Here is a 23,674-nt window from a genome sequence, read left to right as displayed (position 1 = left end):
GAGACCTGCTGGGCCTCTACTATGTGTCAGCCTATGCTGAGGGCTGGAGACACAGCAGGAAATTAACACAATGCCCCTGCCCTCATGGAGCTGACATTCTAGTGAAATATTAAAAAGTGTATCCATTATGACTTCTAAATGGAGGTCACTCCAAGTAACAAAGGGCAAAGTAGCTTCATATCTGCTTTCATTGGATCAGATGAGAAAACAAAGGCTCAGAGAGGAGAAGCCATTTGCTCAAGGACACACAGCCAGATAGCAACAGAACTGTGATCCCAGGACTTGACCTCAGTCACTGCTCTTTCCGTTGGAACCACAGAGTTTTCCAGAACACTCATCATCGCCCTGTGTCCTCTGGGGAAGGGTCTTTCCCCTGCAGTTGTGCAGCTGCAGTGCACAGGGACCGTCCCACCTCGACATTCCTGCAGGACAGGTTGCGCTTGTCCTTGCTCTGTGCCCTTTGGCTTCTGAGGTAATCCACATCCTGTCATGCCCAGAACCACAGGACAACCTTCTCCTTTGAGATTTTCTTCCTACCTTGCGACGAGGCATCCCTGCCCACCCCACCTTATCCTTTTCCTTTATTCTTTTTTTTACTTTTTAAAATTTTATTTATTTATTTATTTTGAGACAGAATCTTGCTCTGTCGCCAGGCTGGAGTGCAGTGGCATGATCTCAGCTCACTGAAACCTCCACCTCCCAGGTTCAAGCAATTCTCCTGCCTCAGCCTCCCAAGTAGCTGGGATTACAGGTGCATGCCACCACACTCAGCTAATTTTTGTATTTTCAGAAGAGACCGGGTATCACTGTGTTGGCCAGGCTGGTCTCGATCTCTTGACCTCGTGATCCGCCCGCCTTGCCCTCCCAAAGTGCTGGGATTACAGGCCTGAGCTACCATGCCTGGCCCCTTTTCCTTTATTCTAAAGCCCTCCCCACACCTCTACCAGCTGGTTACACTTTATCAGGAGGTAGCACCCAGTGCAAATGCACCAGTCTAGTCAGGCTTGCTGTGCTCTGAGAGTGAGCTCTTCCTAAGAGATCCTTTATTTAGAACAGTTGCTTTGGATACAGCTCCCAGGTGTAGTCACGTCCCTTTGCCTGATGCCTGAGACTCTTTTGGGACTCTCACTTTCCAGAATATTGTAGCATATTCAGTAGCGTGTGACAACACTCATGTGGCTCTGTTGCTCACAGCCGTTGTGTCTTCAGGGACATGTAACTGTGCGTAGCACTAATTTAGAGCAAGATGTAAAGAAATGCTAACCCCTGAGCACACATTAAGTATCCTCTGATTAAACTTTTGTTCGTTGCTCCCTACTGAATCCAACTCCATGTGCTGTTTGGCAGAGGTGCCTTGGGCTGGGCCGTAGGGCAGCACGTCTTCCACTCCAGTGTGCACAGGAATCATCTGGGGGGTCTTGCTGCAACTCAGATTCTGAGTTAGTAGGTATGGGATGGGGCTGCAATTTGCCTTTCCAACAAGCTCCTGGGTGAGGCTGCTGCTGCCGCCCTGGGACCACTGTGAGTAGCAAGGCCTTAGGGGCTAAGAGTCAGGACTCCTGAGTTCTCTCTGCTCTGCCACTGTTGTTTCCTGTGACTCCAGGTTGTCACTACTGCTTTCTGGGCTCAGTTTCTTCATATGAATCTTGAGAGTTTCGGGTTCAATCAGGATTCCCTGTAGGTCAATTATGTCTGAGTTATGCCGGAGACCTTGTTTAACTCCAGCTGTTAGATTCAGTATGTCCCTGTGGGGTCCGGGCAGCTGAACTTTCAGCCAACTAGCTGGGTGATTTGAGTGTGGGGCTACAAGTTGCCACCACCCAGTAGGATGGTCCCGGGCGCAGGGTGGCATGTTCTGAGGCCTGCTCTACGGTACTGTCATTGCCAGATAGAGCGGATGCACTGGCCAGGGAGCAGGCAGCAGCTGCCCCGCTCCATCTGCAGCCTGCCCTGCCAGCCAGGTGAGCGGAAGAAGACAGTGAAGGGCATGCCTTGCTGCTGGCACTGCGAGCCTTGCACAGGGTACCAGTACCAGGTGGACCGCTACACCTGTAAGACGTGTCCCTACGACATGCGGCCCACGGAGAACCGCACGGGCTGCCGGCCCATCCCCATCATCAAGCTTGAGTGGGACTCACCCTGGGCAGTGCTGCCCCTCTTCCTGGCCGTGGTGGGCATTGCTGCCACGTTGTTTGTGGTGATCACCTTTGTACGCTACAATGACACGCCCATCGTCAAGGCCTCGGGCCGTGAACTGAGCTACGTGCTCCTGGCGGGTATCTTCCTGTGCTACGCCACCACCTTCCTCATGATCGCCGAGCCCGACCTCGGCACCTGCTCGCTGCGCCGAATCTTCCTGGGACTAGGGATGAGCATCAGCTACGCAGCCCTGCTCACCAAGACCAACCGCATCTACCGCATCTTCGAGCAGGGCAAGCGCTCAGTCAGTGCCCCACGCTTCATCAGCCCCGCCTCGCAGTTGGCCATCACCTTCAGTCTCATCTCGCTGCAGCTGCTGGGCATCTGTGTGTGGTTTGTGGTGGACCCCTCCCACTCGGTGGTGGACTTCCAGGACCAGCGGACGCTGGACCCCCGCTTCGCCAGGGGTGTGCTCAAGTGCGACATCTCAGACCTGTCGCTCATCTGCCTTCTGGGCTACAGCATGCTGCTCATGGTCACATGCACCGTGTATGCCATCAAGACACGCGGCGTGCCCGAGACCTTCAACGAGGCCAAGCCCATTGGCTTCACCATGTACACCACCTGCATCGTCTGGCTGGCTTTCATCCCCATCTTCTTTGGCACCTCGCAGTCGGCCGACAAGGTGAGTGGTGGCGGCCGGGGGTGGACAGTGGGTGGGTGAGGGCAGTGAGCAGGGGACAGCCTCCTGAGGCTGGCTGGCCTCTCCCCTGCTCCAGAAAGGCCTTCTTTCATGCCTCATTCTGACTTCTCTCCCAGTTGCAAGTTTTCTCTCTGGGTTCTGGGTTTTCTCTCCTCTTTCTCTGTTCTTGCCCATCTCCCTCTTCTCTCTTCCCCTTTCTGTCTCGTATCTCCTTTTTTCTCTTCTCCTTCTGTCTCCTTCAGCCCCACTTCACTCCCTCTTTCCATCCTCTCCCTGTTCTCCTTCTCCCCTCCTCCTCTGTCTCCCTATCTCTCCATCCCTGCTGCCCCTACCCCATCTCCTTCCCTTCTTTCCTCCCCCAATTCTCTCACCCCTTCCCCTCCTCTCTCTATCAGCCTGGGATGCCATACCCTCCTTCACTCTTCATTCTTTTTTTTTTTTTTTTTTTTTTTTTTGAGACGGAGTCTTACTCTGTCGCCCGGGCTGGAGTGCAGTGGCCGGATCTCAGCTCACTGCAAGCTCCACCTCCCGGGTTCACGCCATTCTCCTGCCTCAGCCTCCCGAGTAGCTGGGACTACAGGCGCCCGCCACCTTGCCCGGCTAGTTTTTTGTATTTTTTAGTAGAGACGGGGTTTCACAGTGTTAGCCAGGATGATCTCGATCTCCTGACCTCATGATCTGCCCGTCTCGGCCTCCCAAAGTGCTGGGATTATCTTCATTCTTTTCTAGACTCCTTTCTCTTACCTCTCTCGCTAGTCAACCCTGTCTTCCTTTTGGTTCCCTCGTCTCTTCTCCCTCCTCCATGTATCCCTCACAGGATCCCCATGGGACCCTTCCCCCCTCCCCAGCCCCAAGCTGCCCTGGGAGCCCAAAGACTAGGGGCTGGCAGAGGGCCTTTCCTTCCCTTGGCTGGAGTTGCAGAGTGGCTACCTCTGCCTCCTGTTGGCCTGTTCTGAGGACCTGGGCACACCCCAAGAGACCTGTATGCTTGGCGCACATCCCAGTCCTGGTGCTGGCTGAGTGACTCGGGGGTTTTATCTTGAAGGACTGGGAGTCACTGAAGGCAGGGGCATCAAGGTGAACTAAGGACCCCAGGTCTTGGTCTGAGCTCCATGTGTAAGTGTGGGATCTGGGCAAGTCAGTTGGCCTCCCTAGCCTCAGTTTCTTCATCAGTAAATTGGGGCCATGTCCCTTTCCCTGCAGTCCTTCCAGGTATTGTCACAATCACATGACACAGTGGGTGCACAAACAGTTAATACAGTGTAAGGAGTGTGGAGCTGAGGAAGCCAGAGGAGTGGGGAACGAGATCAGAGAGGTGACAGGCCAGATGGTGGCAATAACATTGTCTTTTACCATGAGTGAGAAGAGAGGCTGTTGCAGGCTTCTGAGCAGGTGAGGGTGCTATCTGATGTAGGTTGAAAAGGACCCCCTGGCTGCCAAAAGCAGCTGTGAGAAGGTCACTGTCATGCTCTGCAGGAGAGGGTGTCCCCAGCAGATGCAGTGGGGAGTTGGGGAGTCTGGGCCTGTCTGGAGACTGGCTGGCCAGGTTTCCAATGGATGGCACATGGGGTGGGAGACCAGGAGAGAGTCAAGGAGAACACCATGCTTTGAGGCCTGAGCAATCAGGAAGGAAGGAGTTTCCCTTGCTAAGGAAGAGAAGACAATGAGGGGAGCCTGTGAGGGGGCAGGAGAAGGGGTCCTGTGGACATGCTAAGTTTGGGATATTCATTAGACATCCAAATGCAGCTGCCAAGTCAGTGGTTGAATATAGGAGTCTGGAGTTCAGGGGCAAGTTCTGGGCTGGAGACGTATCTGAGGAGTCGTCAGCTTGAGCCTGGCATCTAAAGCTGTGAGCCCATGGCTGGGCATGGTGGCTTATGCCTGTAATCCCAGCACTTTGGGAGGCTGAGGTGGGTGGATCACTTGAGGTCAGGAGTTCGAGACCAGCCTGACCAACATGGTGAAACCCTGTCTCTAGTAAAAATACAAAAAAGTAGCCAGGCGGAGTGGCTTATGCTTGTAGTCCAGGCTATTCAGGAGGCTGAGGCAGGAGAAATGCTTGAACTTGGGAGACAGAGGTTGCAGTGAGCTGAGATTGCAACACTGCACTCCAGCCTGGGTGACAGAGTGAGACTCCATCTAAGGAAAGGAAAGGAGAGAAGAGGGGAGGAGAGCAGAGGGGAGGGGAGGGGAGGGGAGGGGAGGGGAGCTGAGCTGTGAGCACCAGTCTGAACTCCCAGGGATGCCTGGTTTTCAGTGAGGCAGCCGCCAAAGCTGCCATGGGATGGGGTGCTTGTCATGTGGAGACACTTCACCTAACGGCTGTTAGGCCCCATGGCAGCTGGTGAGGTCTCATCTCCTGCTTACAGATGAGGACACAGGGGCACAGAGAGGGGGAGTGACTTGCCTTGGTGGCACAGCTGGACTTGACCCCACTTTGTCTAACTTAGGAGCACCCCCCTCATCCTGACCACACCCTTCCCCCCTGCAGCTCTGGGATACCTCACGCCCTGGGACTTCCTTGGTAGGTGCCCACCTCTTTTCCAACAGCTCCTTAAGGGTCATCTTCCAATAGGGGTCCTGTGGGGGACCCTAAGAGGTAGACCTTGGGGCTGGCAGTGAGTGTCCTAAGATCTGAGATCTGACACTGGGCCTGCTTCAGCAGGGGGATCCCACCTTGCATGTCTGAGCCAAGCAGCCGCCATGCAGCCACAGCGCCCGACCCGTGCTGTGAGCCGGGTCTCTGGCCTCCACCAGGCCTGCTGTGGGAGGCCCTCCCTGCTGAGTGCAGGTGCAGGCAGAGGCCCTCATGCCTCTCAGTGCTCATGGGCCCCGTGGAGCCAGTGGGGAGGCCATCCCATACCCCAGGAAGCTGGCAGCTTGAGAAATTACCCTCAACAATACCAGGAGGCCCCTTCCCACACCTCCTCAGGGAGTAAAGGTACCTGGCTGGGAGGCCCACACGTGATAGTTAAGCCCCTCCCTCCACCTTGCCATAATTCCCCCTGGCTGCCTTCCAGCAGCCCATTCCCAGTGGGGTCCCTGTCATCCCAGGATATCAGGCCCTCTGGTCTCCAGAGGTTGCAGCCCAGCCCCCCAACTCAGCCTCCCTACCCTTTGCAATCTCTCCAGGTGACCTACCAGCCTCTGATTCCTGCCTTTTTAGGAGGCTTCCCCAGCCAGCTGTGATGATGAAGGGAGTCCCTGAGATGATCAGTTCATAGGCCCAGAGAGGGACAGGGACTTGTCCCAGGTCATATGACAGGCTGGCCTCACACCAGTGTGCTCTCTCCCTGGTGTCCCAGGACATTGGACATATACCTCTCCCACTCTGGGCCTCTGAATGGGAGGGGGCAGAGGAGGTGTACTCTGAAGTTCCTGCAGTTCAGGCTACCAAGCTTCTTAGAGACTCAGGCAACCTGGGTCATGTCTGGACCATGTCATGCCGAGTTGCAAGATGTCCCAGTGCAAGCTGCAGGTCTGGCTGCTAAGTGTGTGTGTTTGCATGTAGATCAAGCGGGGTGTGGCTGTTGTCAGGAGTTGTGGTGTGCCTGCAGAGGTGTGTGTGTGTATAGACGTGTGTGTGCCTTTTTGTGCATGTACATGCTCAGTGGTGCATGTGGTGTGTGTGTGCACGGGTGTGTGCCCATGTGCATGCAGATTGAGTGGGGATGGGTTGATGGGTGTGCTGAGGGGTATGTAGCTGCTGGTGTGTGTATGGATGTGTAGGTTGAGTATATGTGCCCAGGAGTGTGCACACAGTGTGCAGATGTGTGAGTGCAAATGTTAGTGAGTGTGTGCAGGTAGATGTGTGTAGATGTGTGTAAGTATATTTGTGTCTATGTATATGTGCCCATGTGTGAAGGTGTATGTGTGTGTGTGAGCCCAGCTGAGTCAGATGTAAGTGTGCAGCTGTGAGGTCAGGTGTGTGTGTCAATGCAGGTACGTACGTGTATATTGATGTGTGTGTGTGAGCAGGCATGCATGTATGCACACACGCACTTGCACACTCCCCGAGGGTTCAGGTGCTGGCACAGAGTGAAGCTGTCTGTGCCGCTCTGGTGAGCAGGCGGCTGGATTTCCCAGCCTTAGCCCAGATTTCCAGGGCTTAACACCGCAGCCATTTGGCATTACACTGAGCGGGCTTTCTCCACTACGTGGGGTTACTGCTCAGTTATGCTTGGGCGGGATGTGGCTGCAGAGGCAATCAGGGTGTGGGGAAGTTTATTTGTCTGGTTTGTACAGATTCGGAGGATCTCGGTTCCTATCAGGGTCAGCCTGCAGAAGCACAAGGCAGGCAGAGCTCCTTGGTGCCCCCACCGGGGCCCCTCAAACCCTGTACCCCCAGGCCTAGCACGAAAGCAGGAAATTCATCATCCACATCTACAGCTGCTCCTTCCTGTGCCCTTTCCTCACCCCAGGTGTCCTCTGCCCTCCCGCACCCAACTCAGCTCAGACAAGCTCCTTCAGTGTGGGGAGCACATGACTAGTGAAGATGAATGCAGGATTCCTCACGGAGGACGGAGTGCAGCGAGAGCCCATCCACACAGGGGAGCAGGGATGGTGGGAGTTCAGGCACCAGCGGGTTAAGAGGCGGGTGGGTGGGAGAGGAGGGGAGATCATAGCCCGAAGGCCGCCTCTCACTCTGCATCCCTTTAAGACCTTCTTGGTGCCTGGGTTCAGCCCCTCAGGAGTGCCTGCTGGGGTCTAGACCACTGTTTCTCTGATAAGGGTTAACCTGCTACCACCTCCTGGTGGCCATGTGTGCCTTCACAGAGTAGGGCTCCAGAAACAATGTCTGAGCCAGAGGCTCAAATGGTAGGGCTCAAATTCCACACCCTGGGGCAAGGATCGGAGCTGGTGGTGTACAGGGCCCCCGCTTCTGCTGTGTACAGGGCCTACCTCCCAGCTGGGGATGGCTAGAGGAGCCCCCAGGGCCCATGCTGGGAGGGAGGGTTTTGATCTGTTTATATCCCTTGAATTTTGTTTGCAGAAAGGCTCCTAGGCTGAAAAACAAAATAGAACAGAACACCAATGACTGTGCCCATGTGTTCAGAGTTGACTATATAATTTTCAGCGCCCAGCACAAAATGGAAACGCAGAGCGCACTGTTCAGAAATTATCCACCATTCAATATGGTGGCAGCAGGACCTTAAACCGAGAGCTAGGCACAGGCCCCTGGGTGAGTGCACAGGTAGCGCTGGCCCTGCCTGTGTTCATGGAGAGGCGTCTGGTGCCCAAAGGGGAGGAAACTTGTTAACATCCCACAGTGGGCTAGGGCAGAGTAGAATCTGGAACCCAGGACACTGACCCTCAACATAGAACTGTGTCCCCTGCAAGTGTTCCTCTGCCCAGAGAAGGGCCTCTATCCCTGGTCCCGCCAACTCCATGTGGGCCCAATTGCACTCCACCCATCAACAAGGAGCAGGCAAAGGGTCTAAGATGAGCGTCTCACCTGGAACACAACCCCTATTCCCAAGAACCCCCAGTGTGAGAGGAGAGCCAGCCCTGCCCTCAGGGAACTCTGATGTAATGAGGGAGAGGGAGACACACCTTGTCCCCAGGGAACTCCCAGTCCCATGGTGAAGACCCAGATGACAAGCCTCTTCTCCATTAGCCCGAGACTCTATGATATTCCCCAAGCGTCTGTTTTAATGCTCTGGAGCCTGTTCCTGCCCTCTCACTCTGGCCACCAGCCCCATCTCGGGCGGGAGAGGTGTCCAGCATGCCCCCGCTGGCTGGTCATGACCTTTCCCTCCAGGAGAGCTCCATGCCTAGGGGTGAGAGTTAAGTGGTGTCTGAGGATGGAGGCCTGTCTCTGTCTGGAGGGGCGCATGCTCACTGGGGGACAGGCTTTCATTTCCCCTGGGCCTGTGACATTTTCCTGAACCAGTGGCCGCTCTCGGCCTCCTTCCCCTCGGAGCTCTGCCTGACCTGGGCCACGCCAGCCTGGAGGCTGCACTTTGAGGAGTGTCAGCGCCTTGGCTTGGGCACATCATGGCTGTCCGGTCATGCCTCCGTGTCCCCCATGTCTCTCCTCAGTTTCACCTCAGTGCCTGCAGTCACTAAAAGCAAGTTCCACATGGCTTCACAGTCTGTGCTTGGGGTACCCTCATGGTTTAGGTAAGGTAGCTGCTTTCATCCCATTACACTGAGGGAAAAACTGAGGCCCACAGAAGGGCAGGATTCTCCTTTTAGGCCCTACAGCTTCTCCAGTCCCTGTCCCAAAGGTAGGAAACCCAGGACAGGGTGCTGGAAATGAAGATCATCCCATCCAGTGTCATGAGGCGTTTATGGAGGGGCGTGCAAGGGACAGGGAGGAATATAAGAAGAGGAAGACCTGGTCCCTACACCGGGGGTACTGCCAGATGAGGCCAGGGCCCCTCTGCCTTCAGGAAACAAGTCCAGACCTGTGTCCACGCTGCCGGTCTGGGTAGAAGAAATGAAGGGTATCATGGGGGCCCATAGAGCTGGGGGTCAGGAGAGGCTTCCTGGAGGAGGTGGCACATCAGCCACGTACCAGGGCAGGACCCAGGCCCAGAAAGCAGATTTGGGGAAGAGCATTTCCTGCTTCCTTTGTGCCCAGACCCAGGAGGCCTAGCCTGGGTCTCCTTTGGTCCCACCTTGGCTGAGGAGGTTCAGAGGGGTGGCTGAGGCCTGGAGGACCTGGAGGAAGGGAGAGGCAGGGAGGGGAATCCCAGACAGGGACAGTGGGAATTGCGGAGCCCTGCCTGGAAGGCCCTACTATTGTAAAATGGATTATCCGACACCCAGATTAATGGGCTTTCATTTTGCTAAACATCTGTCACCGTTAGTGCTGGTGAGCGAGCATGAAATGAGCTCTGACTGCTGCCACCACCATATTGCGATGGGTACCGGGGATCCTGTGCTCTGCACTGGGGACCATTGGAGGGCAGTCATTGAATGCGGGCCTGGTCTGAGGGGCTGTGATGTGGCCACTGGGTGTTGTTCCAAAGCACCAAGGGGTGCTCCTCTCACCCTCAGCCCTGAGAAGGGCCGGCTGTGGTCTCCTGAGAGCCTCTCCTCAGGCACGCCTCCTCCACATAGCAAATAACAGCAGTAACCTAAATTGGCACTTACCATGTGCCAGATGTTTTCCACACTTTAAAAACATTTATTAAGTCACTTAATTCTCACAACAGCCGTAGGAGGTAAGTACTATCATTATCATGCCCATATTATACGTGAGGAAACTGAGGCACAAGGATGTGATGTGTCCGATATCACACAGCTGGAAGTAATGAGCCAAGATTTGAATGCAGAAACCCTGGTCTGCAGTCCCAGCTCCAAGCCACGACTTCCTTCTGCCTGAAGGCAGCGGGATGCAGGGTGGGGTCCCCAGGTGCGTCTCTGGGTGGGAACTGGCGGAGGTCATGGCTCACACGGGGTGGAGCCTGCTCTGATGCCGCCCTGCCCTCCGCCAGCTGTACATCCAGACGACGACGCTGACCGTCTCGGTGAGTCTGAGCGCCTCGGTATCCCTGGGAATGCTCTACATGCCCAAGGTCTACATCATCCTCTTCCACCCGGAGCAGAACGTGCCCAAGCGCAAGCGCAGCCTCAAAGCTGTGGTCACGGCGGCCACCATGTCCAACAAGTTCACGCAGAAGGGCAACTTCCGGCCCAACGGCGAGGCCAAGTCTGAGCTCTGCGAGAACCTCGAGGCCCCAGGTGAGTGCCTGGTCCCGTTCCGCCCCCTTGGGCCCCAGGCCCCACTCCTTTTGCAGCAGGTCGGCTGAGCTCCTGCCCCACCCCGCCGCTCCCTACCCTGATGCCCCATCCTGGGGAGGCGGTGGGGGACGCTGGGGGAACCCTGAGGCTACAGGTGGGAGCCAGCCTCTCAGGGAGAGCCCTGAGGCACTACCTTAGAGCCCGTTCTGTCCTGCCCCTCCTGGTGGCCTGTAGAGAACCTGAAGGTTTCCCCAGCCTGTGCCCTAGCAGCACCCTTCCAGGGATCTGTGCCCCACCCCAAGACAGGCCACCAGGGGGCGCCTGGGCCCCGAGGGTGAGCGGGACCCCAGGATTTCCCTGTGCTGGGGCACGGGTCTCCACCTGTGCCCTTTCAGCCCCTCTGGGAGAAGGGGTCGTCCCAGGGGCCCTGCACACTGGCCCTTTGGTAACCTGGTGGGGTGGGAGTGGCCCTGGGCAGCTGTAACACCCAGCTTGGCTTTGTTCGGCCACCCCCTAGCAGGCACCTGAGCAATGGGGACCTGGGACATGAACTGGCCAGGACCGGTGAGTGAGGGCAGGGTGAGGCAGAGGGACCTACAGAGGCAGAGGGACCTACAGAACTGCCTAGTGCTGCTCAGGTAGCCGCCTGTCTGGGGGACTGTCTGAGGAGACCCAGCAGGAGAGGGTCATGCTTTGTGGTGGGGGAGGGCACCAGGCAGGGACCTCAGTGGCTGAGGGGCAGGCCTGCAGTCTGGAGCTGGCCAGAACAGGTCCCTTCAGGCTGGTTACAGAGCAGTGCCACCATCTTTGCCAACTTCCCTCTTCCTCAGAGATCTAGCCTGTGCTCCTCTGTTGTGGAGAGTATACCAGCTTCTGACACCCTCTCCTCTCTGATCAACGCCCCTTATGCCTGTGTGTTCCCTTTCCCTGCCCTGTGACCTCTGGTTCTTTCCAGTCCTCCTCCTCCCCCTAGAACACCAGCTTCTCCCCACCTACGACTCTGGGGTTCCCTTCAGGTGTCATGCTGGCCCCCATATAGAGCAGGGAAGGAACAGAGGGGCCCATACGACTCCTACCTTTGGTCTTCCATGTCTACCTGGATGTCCAGAAACCCCAGATGAAGCCCTGACCAGGCCTTTCTGCCTGACTGGGGACCCCGTCCCCGCTTCAGTTTTCCTCCTTCCCGTGGAGACCTCCCTTCTCAGGTCCCAGGTCCCGTTCCCTCCAAGCCCCCTCTCTGCTGCATGCAGGAGCAGGTCTGTCAGATGCACTTTTTCCCAGTGCTCCTGAGAGTTAGTGGATATTAGCCTCTCCCGGAGGTGACACCCGGACCTCAAAGGGTGACACCATGGGTGCTGTGACAAGGCAGAGGGTTCCATAAAGGGCGGGGCCCTCACAGAGAGCTCTAATGGCTCAGTACTGGTCCTCTGCCTCTGCTCCAGCCAGTCACCTGGGAACATGGGACAATTACCCACTCCTGCCAGAGAAGGAGGGGTGTGGAGGCCTGGGGAGGGAGACCCCGTATCCGCAGACCCCTGCTTCCTGCCCAGAGGAGCCTGGGGGCCTCCAGGCTGTGGAGCAGCCCACACGGGGCTCACTTCCAGCTGCTCTGGGGTTTAGGAGGGACCGAGGGGTCTGCAGTCACCAGACCCCCTGCAGGCCTTGGCATCCTCCCCCCTGAAAATCTTAGGGACTTTCATGGTAGGGAAGTTAGGGAGCCCCTCTCCCTACCTCCTATGTGAAGGCCAGTGGCCAGCACCCTGTGCCCCACTGTCTCTCAGCTCAGTGACAACAGAGGCCATGGAGGCATCGGGCAGGAGCCAGCTGATTAATTCTGGGGGCAGCCGGACGGTGGGGGTGTGAGCAGGAGGAGTGGAAAGGTGTCACTCCTGTGGAACAGGGACATTTTTCACTCTGTCACTGGCAGGCTACGTATCTTTAAACAAACAACAGAATAAATAATTCAGGGGCCTGATTGCAGGCAGATTGGGTGCGGAGACAAGGGGCGACAAATGGGGGCTGTCAACTGGCGCCTAGCACTGCCTGGCTAATTGTTATCTGCGCCTCCGGCAACTGAAAACCAGCAGCCAGGGCCTGTCGTCAGCACCGGGTGGGCTCAGGGCCTTGGCCCATACCCCTCGGCCTTCCCCTCATACGGAGAGCGTGCGGGGAGTGTTGCTGTCCCTATCGGGTCCCCACTGCTGGAGTAATTCCAGCCCTGTCCTTCTGCCCAGCATGCTGCAGGATTTAAAGTGTTTCTGTTCACCTCTTGTTTGACTCCACGTGGTGTTTATTATCACCCCATTCTTACAAATGAGAGAATCTCTGCTCTGAGGTCAGTTTGTTAGAAGGGCCACATGGCAGGTGTTGAGATTCCCCCATAGCATTGCAGGCAGGACTGGACCCCAAGTTTCCTGACTTCTGGCCAGAGCCTTTCCCTTGGAGCCTCACTGTTAGCTCGTGGGGGCCCTGGGCAGACTCATGGCTCCCATTTTCCAGCTTCTGGAACCTGTGAGCTGAGTTTTCTAGGGCAGACAGGTGGGGCATTAGAGGAGAGCAGAGGCCCTGCGGTCCTTCCTCTCCACACTTTCTCTAGTCTGCAGCTGCCCCTGCTGCCACTCAGCTGCCCTCAGGCTTGCATCCCCTGCAGTCAATGGAGATTTTGTTGTGGCTGCTGAGAGTTTTTTTCACCTCTGAGCCAGGAGCTGCTGGGTTTTACAGGCTTGGAAGCTGAGTTTTATCAGTTCCCCCAGGGGGTGACGGAGCTCTGGGACGTTGATTCTCACCAGCCTGGCCTGCTGTGATTCACATAGCCACTGCTGCTCTTTTTCTGACCATGGGGGATAGAATGGGGTGAAGATGTTGGGGGCAGTTGGAAGCCCCTCAGGAGAAGTAGTTTAGGCAAAAAGACCACTTGCTCAAGTTACAGGCAGGGAAACTGAGACCCAGCAAAGAAGGGGAAGAGCTGCCTGAGGCTCAGAGAGAGTGTGAGGCCGCCCTGCAACTAGAATCTCAGTTCCTGCCCTCAGGGTACTGATCTGTGCCGATCTCCCTCTCACACCTCCTGCCATCCCAGGCCACCTCCTGGATGCTGCCCCCCCCCCAAACGGACCTTGACCTGTCCTGTGGTCCCTCTGCCCTCTGCCCTCTTGGTCATCCAGAAGCCTGGAAGGTCGTGGGTCCTTTCAGAGGTGAAGGTGGGAATTCTTCATGAGCTGTAAGGTATCATGCTGTGTTCTTATTCTTTTTTTGGATGTTGTGGCACCATTTTCTTCCATTGGCAGCTATCCAGGTAGCACCTAAACCTTGAAACTTGCCCACCACCATCCGGCTAAGTGATTCTTCATCATCTGCTTGAATTTTTCTGTTGACAGGGAGCTCATAGGCCACTGACTCTACTCAACTCTGGCCAGGAGAAAGTTGTTCCTTTAATTGAGCTGGACTCTGACCTTCATGCCTCCCTACTGGTCCCATGGTGGACCCCTCTGCTCACCCCGTCCCCAACCAGTTTGCTTCTTCCACATGTGATAGACTGATAGTTGGACACGGAACTCCTGCCTGTGTTAGTGGGCTTCCAGTTACACTGCTGTGACAAAGAGGTCCCAGAACTGAGCAGCTCAAATCAGACAGATGTTTGTTTCTCTGCCGTAATAGGACATCATGGGTGGGTGGGAGTAGGGACCCAGGATCTTTCCATCTTGTTGCTCCATTGGCTCCCTGAAGATTGAGGCTAGATGACCTCAATGGTTGTTCTGCTCATGGAAGGGAAAAGAGAAGAAGCATGGGGGAAAGACCCATTTTAATTGAATGACATGGGAGCTGCACACAGTCCTTCCATGTGTATTTCATGAGGAAGAACGCAGTCAGGTAAGGCCTCACCTAGCTGCAAGGGAGGCTGGGAAACCTAGTCCTTCAGAGTCATGTGCCCAGTGAAATAGGGGAGAAAGGACTGGGGGGACAATTTGCAGACCACCACACTTGTCCTCCCGTTTCCTCTTCTCCAGATGACCGTGGCTGAGTCTGGCAGATGTGCCTCCTTTTTGAGCCAACAGATCCCGACCAATAGTCAGGGCAGCTTTAGGACAAAGGGCAGCTGGTTTCTCCCACCCACTGCTTCTCTCCACACTCGTGGATCAGCTCCTGCCCCAGGCAGCAATACTGCCCTGATTACCACCACTGAGCCAGCTCCCAGGCCACTGAGGGAGGGCCTAAACCCTGGCTGAACAGGACAAAACCAAGGATCTGGCCAGGCCCCTCACCCCTCTGGCCTTAGTTCCTCATCTGTCAAGTTGGGTGATGCTTCATTGGCTGCCTCACTAGGCTGCTGTGGGGTCTGTACTCTGGAGGGGTGGGGGACACTCACACTGCTCATGAGAGCTGCTGGCATCACTCAGCTATGGACAGGAATGGGAGATACCCCAATGTACCACCCCAGTCCCAGGGTGGAGTAAGGGCCAGAGGGACAGGGGCAGATAAGGGGGGCTCAAGACTGAGGGAGACAGGGGCACTGAGAAGTAGAAAGGATGGATGCTCAGAGGGCCCTGGGGATCCAGGGGACTTGTGTTTCCTTGGATGTGGGGCGGAGGGCTGAGTCAATCGCATGCCTCAGTTTCTAGCCATGCATGGCCCCACTCTGGTTTTCATTATTTATTTCCTCTGTCCCTGTTCCTCACTCTCTTCCCCTAGGCCACCGTTCTAATGTAATGTATATTCCTTACATGTGCGCATCCAAATTGCGTGTAGTTGAACTTCTGAAAGACTTCCCTTTGATAATATTTTAAGGTTATATGATGTCATAAAAAAAGGTTTCTTTTGAAGTCTGGTAGAATTAGGAGGTGGCAGGGGCCCCATGCTGGGGAGCCCCTCACACGGGAGTGGGGTTTGGGGAGGGAATGCTAGAGGAAGGAGTCATCTCTAGAGTAAAAAGGGAAGAGGAAAGGCATTCCAGGCAAGCAGCCCAGTCCGGCAAAGGCGTGGAGGTGCGAAACATGGGCCCAGTCCCTGGGTGAGGAGCTGGGAACAGCAGGAGAAGCAAGCGGATAGGCCAGGCGGGGCCGGTGCAGTTTGGGGCAATGTTGATAGCTCAGCTCAGGACTGGATGCCATGAGAGGTGGGGAACTATGGTAGGTTCTTGTGCAGGGTTATGCCCGTGGGGAAGGAGAGTTTGAGAAAAGCAGCCCCTGACTCCTGGGTACCCCGGTCTCTCTCCTTCCAGCGCTGGCCACCAAACAGACTTACGTCACTTACACCAACCATGCAATCTAGCGAGGCCATGGAGCTGAGCAGCAGGAGGAGCCGTGACCCTGTGGATGGTGCGTTGGGCCAGGGCCACACCCAAGGGCCCAGCTGATGTCTTGCCTGCCCGTGGGCACCCACGGACGTGGCTTGGTGCTGAGGACAGCAGAGCCCCCGGCCGTCACTGCTGGCAGCCTGGGCAAGCCGGGTGAGCGACAGGAGGACGAGGGGCCGGGGCAGTGCCAGGCTACCACAAGAACCTGCATCTTGGACCATTGCCCCTCCCGGCCCCAAACCACAGGGGCTCAGGCCGTGTGGACCCCAATGCTAGATCTTTCCCTCCCTTCGTCTCTGTCTGTGCTGTTGGCTACCCCTCTGTCTGTCTCCAGCCCGGTCTTTCTGTTCTCTTATCTCTTTGTTTCACCTTTTGCCTCTCTGGTGTCCCTGGCTGCTTGTGCTCTCGGCCTTTTCTGTGTCTCCTTTCTGGCTCTTGCCTCTGCCTCCTCCCCCTCATCCTCTTTGTCCTCAGCTCCTCCTGCTTTCTTGGGTCCCACCTGTGTCACTTTTCTGCCATTTTCTTTCCTGTTCTCCTCCGCTTCATTCTCGTCCAGCCGTTGCTCCTCTCTCCCCGCCACCCTTCCCCAACTCACCAAACCTTACATGTTGCAAAAGAGAAAAAAGGAAAAAAAAAAAAAATCAAAACACAAAAAAGCCAAAACAAAAACAAATGTCGAGTGTGTTGCCAAGTGCTGCGTCCTCCTGGTGGCCTCTGTGTGTGTCCCTGTGGCCCGCAGCCTGCCCGCCTGCCCCGCCCGTCTGCCGTGTGTCCTGTCCGCCTGCCCGCCTGCCCCTCCTGCTGACCACACGGAGTTCAGTGCCTGGGTGTTTGGTGATGGTTATTGACGACAATGTGTAGCGCATGATTGTTTTTATACCAAGAACATTTCTAATAAAAATAAACACATGGTTTTGCACCTGGGCTCCACATCCACTGAGGGTCCTGCCATGGGACCCCAGGCTCAGCCTGCAGCTGGAGGGCCTGGACCTAGAGGGAAGTGGGAAATGGGCTCTGGAGACCCAGGGCTTGGGGGCTGTGGAGACTGTTCCCTAGGCTGGGATCTAGTGTGCTGTGGAGGGGCCAGATTTCCAGGTAAAGGGCAGGGACATTGCAGGAAATTCCAGGAATCGGCACCTAGTAGTCCCCTAGTTAGGGGGGATGCTCTGTCCCCTGCCCTGCAGCCCTGGGAAGGTAACATTTCTGCCTTGCCTGTCCTCTGTCTCACACCCCTCACACCTGGGACTGCCCTTCCATCCCCGCCCCCATAACCTGCGCCTCTCTCCTTCCAGCCAGGAAGTCTTCTTCTTGAGAAGTTAGCTTCCGGGGCTGCCAGCACTCACAGCCATTCCCTCCTGCTTCTGTTGTCTCCAGGCTCGGGTGCTAAGATGATGTGTGTCTGTCGTGGAGATCAGTGTGTTGTATGTGTCCACGTGGGCCCACAAGTGCACGGCACAGGCATGGCCGTGTGGCTGTGTTGGCTGCGTGTCTGTGTGCACGCCCAGCGCATCCATGCGCATGCGTGTCTGTCTTGTTTGAGTGTCTGATCGTCTGTTTGGGTCCTGGTGGCTCGTGCAGATTCCTGCCTCAGGCCCATGGCGAGTGTTCACCGCAGCTGGCTTCCCTGGCAGGTTGGGAGGTGGGAAACAGGAGCACTTAGGGGCTGGGCTCTGGCTGGGGTAAATTATAGAGCCAGCGACACAATGAGGCCATAGGCAGCAGCTGGAGCCCCGGCTGCCTGTGCCTCCCCCTCCTGCCCCGCCCCTGCCCTGCCCCGCCCCCTGGTCCTGCACCCCCTCCCACCTCCAGGCTAGCTGACAGCGCTGTGGAGCACAGTGGAAGGGACTGGAGGAACCCTGGGCAGGGGCCAGGCAAGGACAGGGTATGAGGGTATGTGTAGGGGTGAGGCTGGGACACTGAATTATGCCAGGTATCATGTCTTCTCCATCAGCCCACTCTTACTTCTGGCCTGGGCATCTCAAACACCTGTGTGTAGGAAATCTCTTCTTCCTCGGGGATCTGTGTGCAGCACCTAGTAGATGCTCAGTAAGTGTCTGTGTGAGGGACGGAGACAGGAAAGGAGCGCCTCACTGATCATCTTGCAGAAGGTTCCTAAGACCTCTGCCCGGGAAAGATTCCACCCAGTGCTCCAGCCCGGTCAGGCAGAACCAGGTTGCCAGATCATGGGTATCTGCCGAAAGCTTCCAGGGCAGTGGGGGTGGGGGGGTGGGGGGGTGGGGAGGTGAGGGGTAGGGATGGGGAATGCAGAAGGGGGTACAGCCAGCTCTCCCCCAGGGTGACTCTGGCAGCACCCCCAGCCCGGGCACCCTGCCCGCTCTGTGGCTTACACCCCTCCTGAAGTGATTGCTGCTCTGACGCCCAAGGCTAGGTCCAGGGCAGGGCCTGCAGGGGTTTGATGCTCAGCCCAGGACTTGCCTAGGTCCCCCTACATCTGTGGGACCCCCATCTAGGTTCCAACGGGAGAATCACCTCTCCAGGGGGGCTGCTGCCCCTCGGCTCCCCTTGGCTCTCAGGAGGGGCCCTCAGGGCCTACCAGTCCCCTGCCAGTGGGGAGAAATAGCCCTGGCCTCAGGGAGCTTCCAGTGTGATGGAGGAGATACAGCAGACTGTGCCCCAAAGTAAAATGACTGTTAGAATGAGGTGGGTGGAGGAGGGAAGCCTTGGGTGAGTGTGACTTTGGGCATCTGAGCCTGGGGTGCAGAGGTGGGCTCTGTGGGCCTGAGGTGGACAGAAGGGAACCAGGCCCTAGCAAGACTTTTGCCAGCCAGACCTGCTGCAGCGGTTGGAAGGGTGGGTGCTGCTGGGGTCCTGGATCCATCACCTAGAAGGCTCAGGCCAGTGCAGTCAGGACGGGGGCCCATAGCTGGCCTGGGTGGGACCTGCCCTGGTGCCTGTGGTGGGAGGGACCCCTGGCCCTTCACGGGTGGCTTGGCTCCTCGCCTTTGTTCTCATCCTCAATTATCAATGACCAGAGAAAGCTGCTAAGTATCTTCACAATGTTAGATTTCAACAAGATGGGGGGTTCAGGGTCCCTGGCACCCTGGATAGGGAGCCAGCGGCCCCCAGAGACCTTTGCTGTGTGCAGGGGGTATGTGCTTACCCCTGCGGCCTCAGCCTCAATGTCTGAACGAAGGGATTGGACTAGCGGACATCCCACCCCACAGCACACTTTCTAACCAGCAGAGGAACTTCTAAACAATACAGACGCTGGGCTCCCTCCAGAACACTGGACCTGCACTTCTGTGGGGAGAGCTGGGCACAGGCATGTTTTAAAAGCTCCCAGCAGATGGGCCGTGCAGGCAAGTGGGCCAGGTGTGGCACCAGACTTTTGGGTTTGTGAAGTCAGGAGGGAGCAACAGTGCCCACTCGAGCTTGCCTGGGCTCAAGCCCAAGGCTGGGCTGCTGCCAGCCTGAGCAGACACCCAGGAACTTGGAGGCCAGCTGGATGCACAGGGCACTTTTGTGGAACTCCTAGGACCCTGGGGACACCAGCCTCAGGAGCAGAGTCTCAGGGCCCTTCGGGCTCTGAGGGGCTATTCGGAGCTCTGATGTCTTACGGTCTGCCCCTCCCATCCTTCTTTCTCAGGCCCTGGAGGCAGAGGCACAGAGCCAGGCAGGACAGAGGTCTCAGTGGGCCACATGCCAGCTGCCCCCACACTGCCTAAGCGTCCAGGCCCTCCAAGGGGTCCTAGGGAGCCCCTGAGAAGATGCTGACCCTGCAGAAGGCTGGGCAGCCCGCTTTCTGACACCCTCACTGGCTCCACAGCTCCCCTCTCTCATCCCAGGTTTCCATGTGCCCACTGAACAGGGAAGGGAGACTGAGGCACTCCCCTGGCACTGAGGGCTCCTTTTGTCCTCCTGCCTGCCCTGGATGGTCCTGGCTGCCCCTTAAGGCTTGACCCTGGCACTCTGAGCCTCACAGGGCTCAGACCACCCCCCCCCCACCCCAGCACTGAATGGCACTCAGCACCAGAATCTCACTGCGGTTGGCAAAGGCAGCAATTAGCATCTAATGAGGCTTCTTGCTTTATTTTTAGGTAACCTCCAAGGCCCTGCCTGTGTAATTCAGCCCGCCATTGCTCGGTGGAAAATTAAAGCATGTCACCATAATTTGCCTTTTTTTTCTATAAAGCCCCATAATTATGTTTTTATTGCGAGTGAGGGGGAGAAAGAGGGGAGGGAGAAAACAAAGAGAGGTGGAGTTGGGGCAGGAAATGGGGCTTGGCTCCTTCAGCCAGACCTCCTCCTACTCCATCTGCAGAACCAGGACCCCCGCCCCCATTCTGGGTGCAGCTACCCCCTGGGACCCACCTAACTTCCAGGGCACCTCTTCTCCCTTTTCTTATAAAACCAGCCCCAGTTTGCTCCAAAGTGCACAGGGCAGGGAGCAGCAGAGCAGAAGCCAAAGTGGCCAAAAGTGGATGATTCTTGAGCCAGGTGTGGGCACATGGGAAGTCTCTGTGTTGCTCGCCTTCCTGTATATTGGAAAATTTCCATAATAAAGAGTTAAACAAAGCTCCACCCCCAGGAAAGACTTTGCTGACTGCAGGGCAACTGGTATCTGCCCTCAGGGCACTTGTTCTTCTTTCTGACTATGAGGTGAAGGGCTGTCTTTTTGCACCAGGAGATGCATTTCTGTCATTATTTTGGTGCTGGTGAGTGGCAGTGGGTGATCCTTCCTGGAGCATCTGAAATCACTCTCCAAGCCTGCAGGCCAGCTGGAACAGGCCGGGCAGCTGCACACATGGTTTGAGGGAGCTCACTGCCCCCAAACATCTTCCCCACTCCAGCATCAGTGCCCAGAATTCTGCGGTTAAAGCCTCAGGCATGTTCTCCCAAAACACATCAACCAGCCAGCAACCATACTGGAGTTCAGCATCAAGAAACCAGTTGCCCTGAAGGTGTGGGACAGGGGACAGGTAAGTTTTGAAATATCTGGTTTTGAAATAGCTCCCCAGATTACCCGAGCTTGAGAGCAGGCCCTCCTCCACTTTCTGAATGCCGCTTCAGCCCCAGACTTCATCCTGTATTCAGAGGGCTTGCTTATAGTTTTCACCCACCGCCAGACTGTCAGCCCCCACCAGGGCAGGGCATTTCACTGCAGCTGAATCTCAGGGCCTAGGACAGTACCTGGCACATAATAGGCATACAAGAAATGTTTGCTGAATGAATAATCAGGGATATGGGGCTGGAATGGATACTTAGAGGAGCCTGTTTAGCTGTATCCCCACCCCCTAGCACTCAGCAATATGAGTCTCTGCCCAAAGTTAGTTTCTTCACTTAAGCTTCCCAAGGTCTGGGGAAAGCTCGGATGTAGCACGCTTGTCATTGGGTAGAAAGTGACCCCCATCTCCCTCCTAGGATGACAGGCACGCTGGAGTGGAAATCAGGTGACCTGGATTCTAGGTAAGGCTCTGCGACCAACTTGCTGTGTGCCCTTGGGCAAGTAGCTTACCCTCTTTGGGCCTCACTTTCTTCATCCTTAAAATAAGGGATTGAGCTCTGAGTGCTCAGAGCCTGAGTAAGCAGTCAGCGTTCCAGCAATGCAGAAAGGGGAGGCTACTGCCAAGAAGAGTCTTTTGGGGCCAGTTGCTATGGCAACTGTGCACACACTAGGGGGTTGGGGAGGGGCTCAAGTATGCAAATCAGGCCCTTCCTTTGGCTTCCCCAGCCCAGGTTGTCTGTGCCTGGAGAAAGGTTTGTTAACATTTGGAGCAGTGGAGGAGGATGGAGATCCGGTGGGGGTTGTTGGTGGAGGGGACCGGTGAGGGTGGGCCCGCCATCCCTGCACTCTGCCACTCCTTCACTGGCAGGTGAAGAAAGCATAGAATGAGGGGTAAGCTGGGTGGGGCCCCAAGGACCATCCACTGTTCCTCATCATACACATTAACAGAAGAGGAAACTGAGGCCCAGAGAGTCAGGAGGCTTGTCGAGACTTGAGAGGCCTCGTAAAGCCCCACCTCACATCCTGATCACCCACCCTCCCTCAATCAGGAAAGTTGGGGGAGTGCATGGTTTTCAGAGGGCCCCGTAAATGCTCTTCTTTCTGAGCTTGCAAGATGCTCTTGGGGAAGCAGGGAGAGGAGCCTGGAGGTAAGGATCTAACTTCATCCAACCCATGGAGGTGGTCAGATGTCCCGCTGAGCATAGGCAGGATCTGGGGCCATGCACAGATAAGGCCAACTGAGGAGTCAGGTTAGAGACCCTGGCTTTAGTCTCTTGCAGGTCTCTGTGACTTGAGTACCTGAGCCTCTTAGCTCTCCAAACTTCAGTTTCCCCATCTATGAAACAAAATAGTATCTGCTGAAAATGATTTCAAGACTACAAAATCATTGCACGACCACAGGAGATGGGGAGAGGATGTGAGCCCTACCCTTGACCTTTGGCTGCCTCACCTTCCGGAATAGCATGCTCTCTGCGGTCCTCCTCCCACCCGGATCCTCCCTCCTCTGTGGTTTTGGGCTTCTTTTCTTCCACCCACTCTTCAAATGCTAGGGCTCCCTCTGGGGCTCCAGGCTTGGAACTCTTCTTTCATTTCAAAAGTTTTATGGCCTCTCTCATTTAAATTCATGGCCTCAGAGCTTTCCAAATATCCCATGTCCTCCTCCTACATTTCCCAGCTTCCCTTGCAGTTGGAGTGAGGCCATGTGACTGTTCTGGTCAATGACCTGTGGGTATAAATAATGCCAGTCACTTCTGGACTAAGGCTGGGGTACCTCCTCCATGTCTCTCTTCTCTTACTGTGCTGACCTGGGAAGTCACGTGTTGAAATGGTGGCACCTAAGATGGAGGGTACCTGGGTCCCTGAATCACCGGATGGAGGAGAGCTTCTGCCAACCCATGGTGAACTTTCTATAAACAAGAAATAAACTTATTTTATGCTAACATGCTGAGATTTCAGGGCTTGTTACTAAGTTATAGCTTTTTCTTTTTCTTTTTCTTTTTTTTTGAGATGGAGTCTTGCTCTGTCGCCCAGGCTGGAATACGGTGGCACAATCTTGGCTCACTGCAACCTCCACCTCCCGGGTTCAAGCAATTCTCCTGCCTCAGCCTCCCAAGTAGCTGGGATTACAGGTGTCCACCACCATGCCTGGCTAATTTTTGTATTTTTAGTAGAGACGGGGTTTCACCACGTTGGCCAGGCTGGTCTCAAACTCCTGACGTCAAGTGATCCGCCTGCCTTGGCCTCCCAAAGTGCTGAGATCACAGGCACAAGCCACTGTGCCCAGCCAGTTATTTCTTTTTTTTTGAGACGGGGTCTCGCTCTGTCGCCCAGGCTGGAGTGCAGTGGCAAGATCTCGGCTCACTGCAAGCTCCACCTCCTGGGTTCACGCCATTCTCCTGCCTCAGCCTCTGGAGTAGCTGGGATTACAGGCGCCCGCCACCATGCCCGGCTCCTTTTCTTTTTTTTTTTTCTTTTTCTTTTCCTTTTTTTTTTTTTTTTGTATTTTTGGTAGAGACAGGGTTTCACCACGTTAGCCAGGATGGTCTCGATCTCCTGACCTCGTGATCTGCCCGCCTCGGCCTCCCAAAGTGCTGTGATTACAGGCATGAGCCACCACGCCCAGCCCAGTTATAGTTTTTCTATCCTAACTACTATACCATCAAACAAGTGCCAAATGTATATATATCTCCCAGCTTCCAAACCTCGTTTTGAGCACTCCACTGACTGCTCAGAACTGTCTATGGTGGAACCCATAGTCTTCTCTTAAGTCTCTTCTTCCTGTCTCCCATGATCCCTATCTTGGTGACAGCAGCCGTGCAAACCAGAAACCTATGCCTTATTCTAGGCCCCCTTTCCCACCTCTCAGTTGCTAATCCCCAACATT

The 23,674-nt window shown here is 55.8% G+C and overlaps 1 protein-coding gene across 8 annotated transcripts in view; it reads left to right on the top strand.

Moving 5' to 3' along the window:
- GRM4 (glutamate metabotropic receptor 4) overlaps window positions 1-16,743 on the top strand; it is a 125,026-nt gene extending 108,283 nt beyond the window's left edge. For 5 of the 8 annotated variants that reach the window (XM_033216828.1, XM_033216831.1, XM_033216827.1 and 2 more), the window contains 3 exons: window positions 1,889-2,824; window positions 10,288-10,534; window positions 15,750-16,743. In XM_033216828.1, coding sequence (XP_033072719.1) covers window positions 1,889-2,824; window positions 10,288-10,534; window positions 15,750-15,799 — 1,233 coding nt within the window. In that variant the 3' untranslated portion in view covers window positions 15,800-16,743. Of the gene's footprint in view, window positions 1-1,888; window positions 2,825-10,287; window positions 10,535-11,051; window positions 11,092-15,749 lie in introns of those variants that run through there. The other 3 variants (XM_033216830.1, XM_033216829.1, XM_033216834.1) reach the window with 3 other exon arrangements.
- The last annotated feature ends 6,931 nt before the right edge of the window (window positions 16,744-23,674 follow it).

The sequence above is a fragment of the Trachypithecus francoisi genome, unplaced genomic scaffold (assembly GCF_009764315.1).
Source record: "Trachypithecus francoisi isolate TF-2019V2 unplaced genomic scaffold, Tfra_2.0 Lachesis_group10, whole genome shotgun sequence".
Taxonomy (NCBI): domain Eukaryota; kingdom Metazoa; phylum Chordata; class Mammalia; order Primates; family Cercopithecidae; genus Trachypithecus; species Trachypithecus francoisi.
The sequence above is the reverse complement of the archived record's forward strand: the minus strand, read 5'-3'. Positions and strand labels throughout refer to the sequence as shown.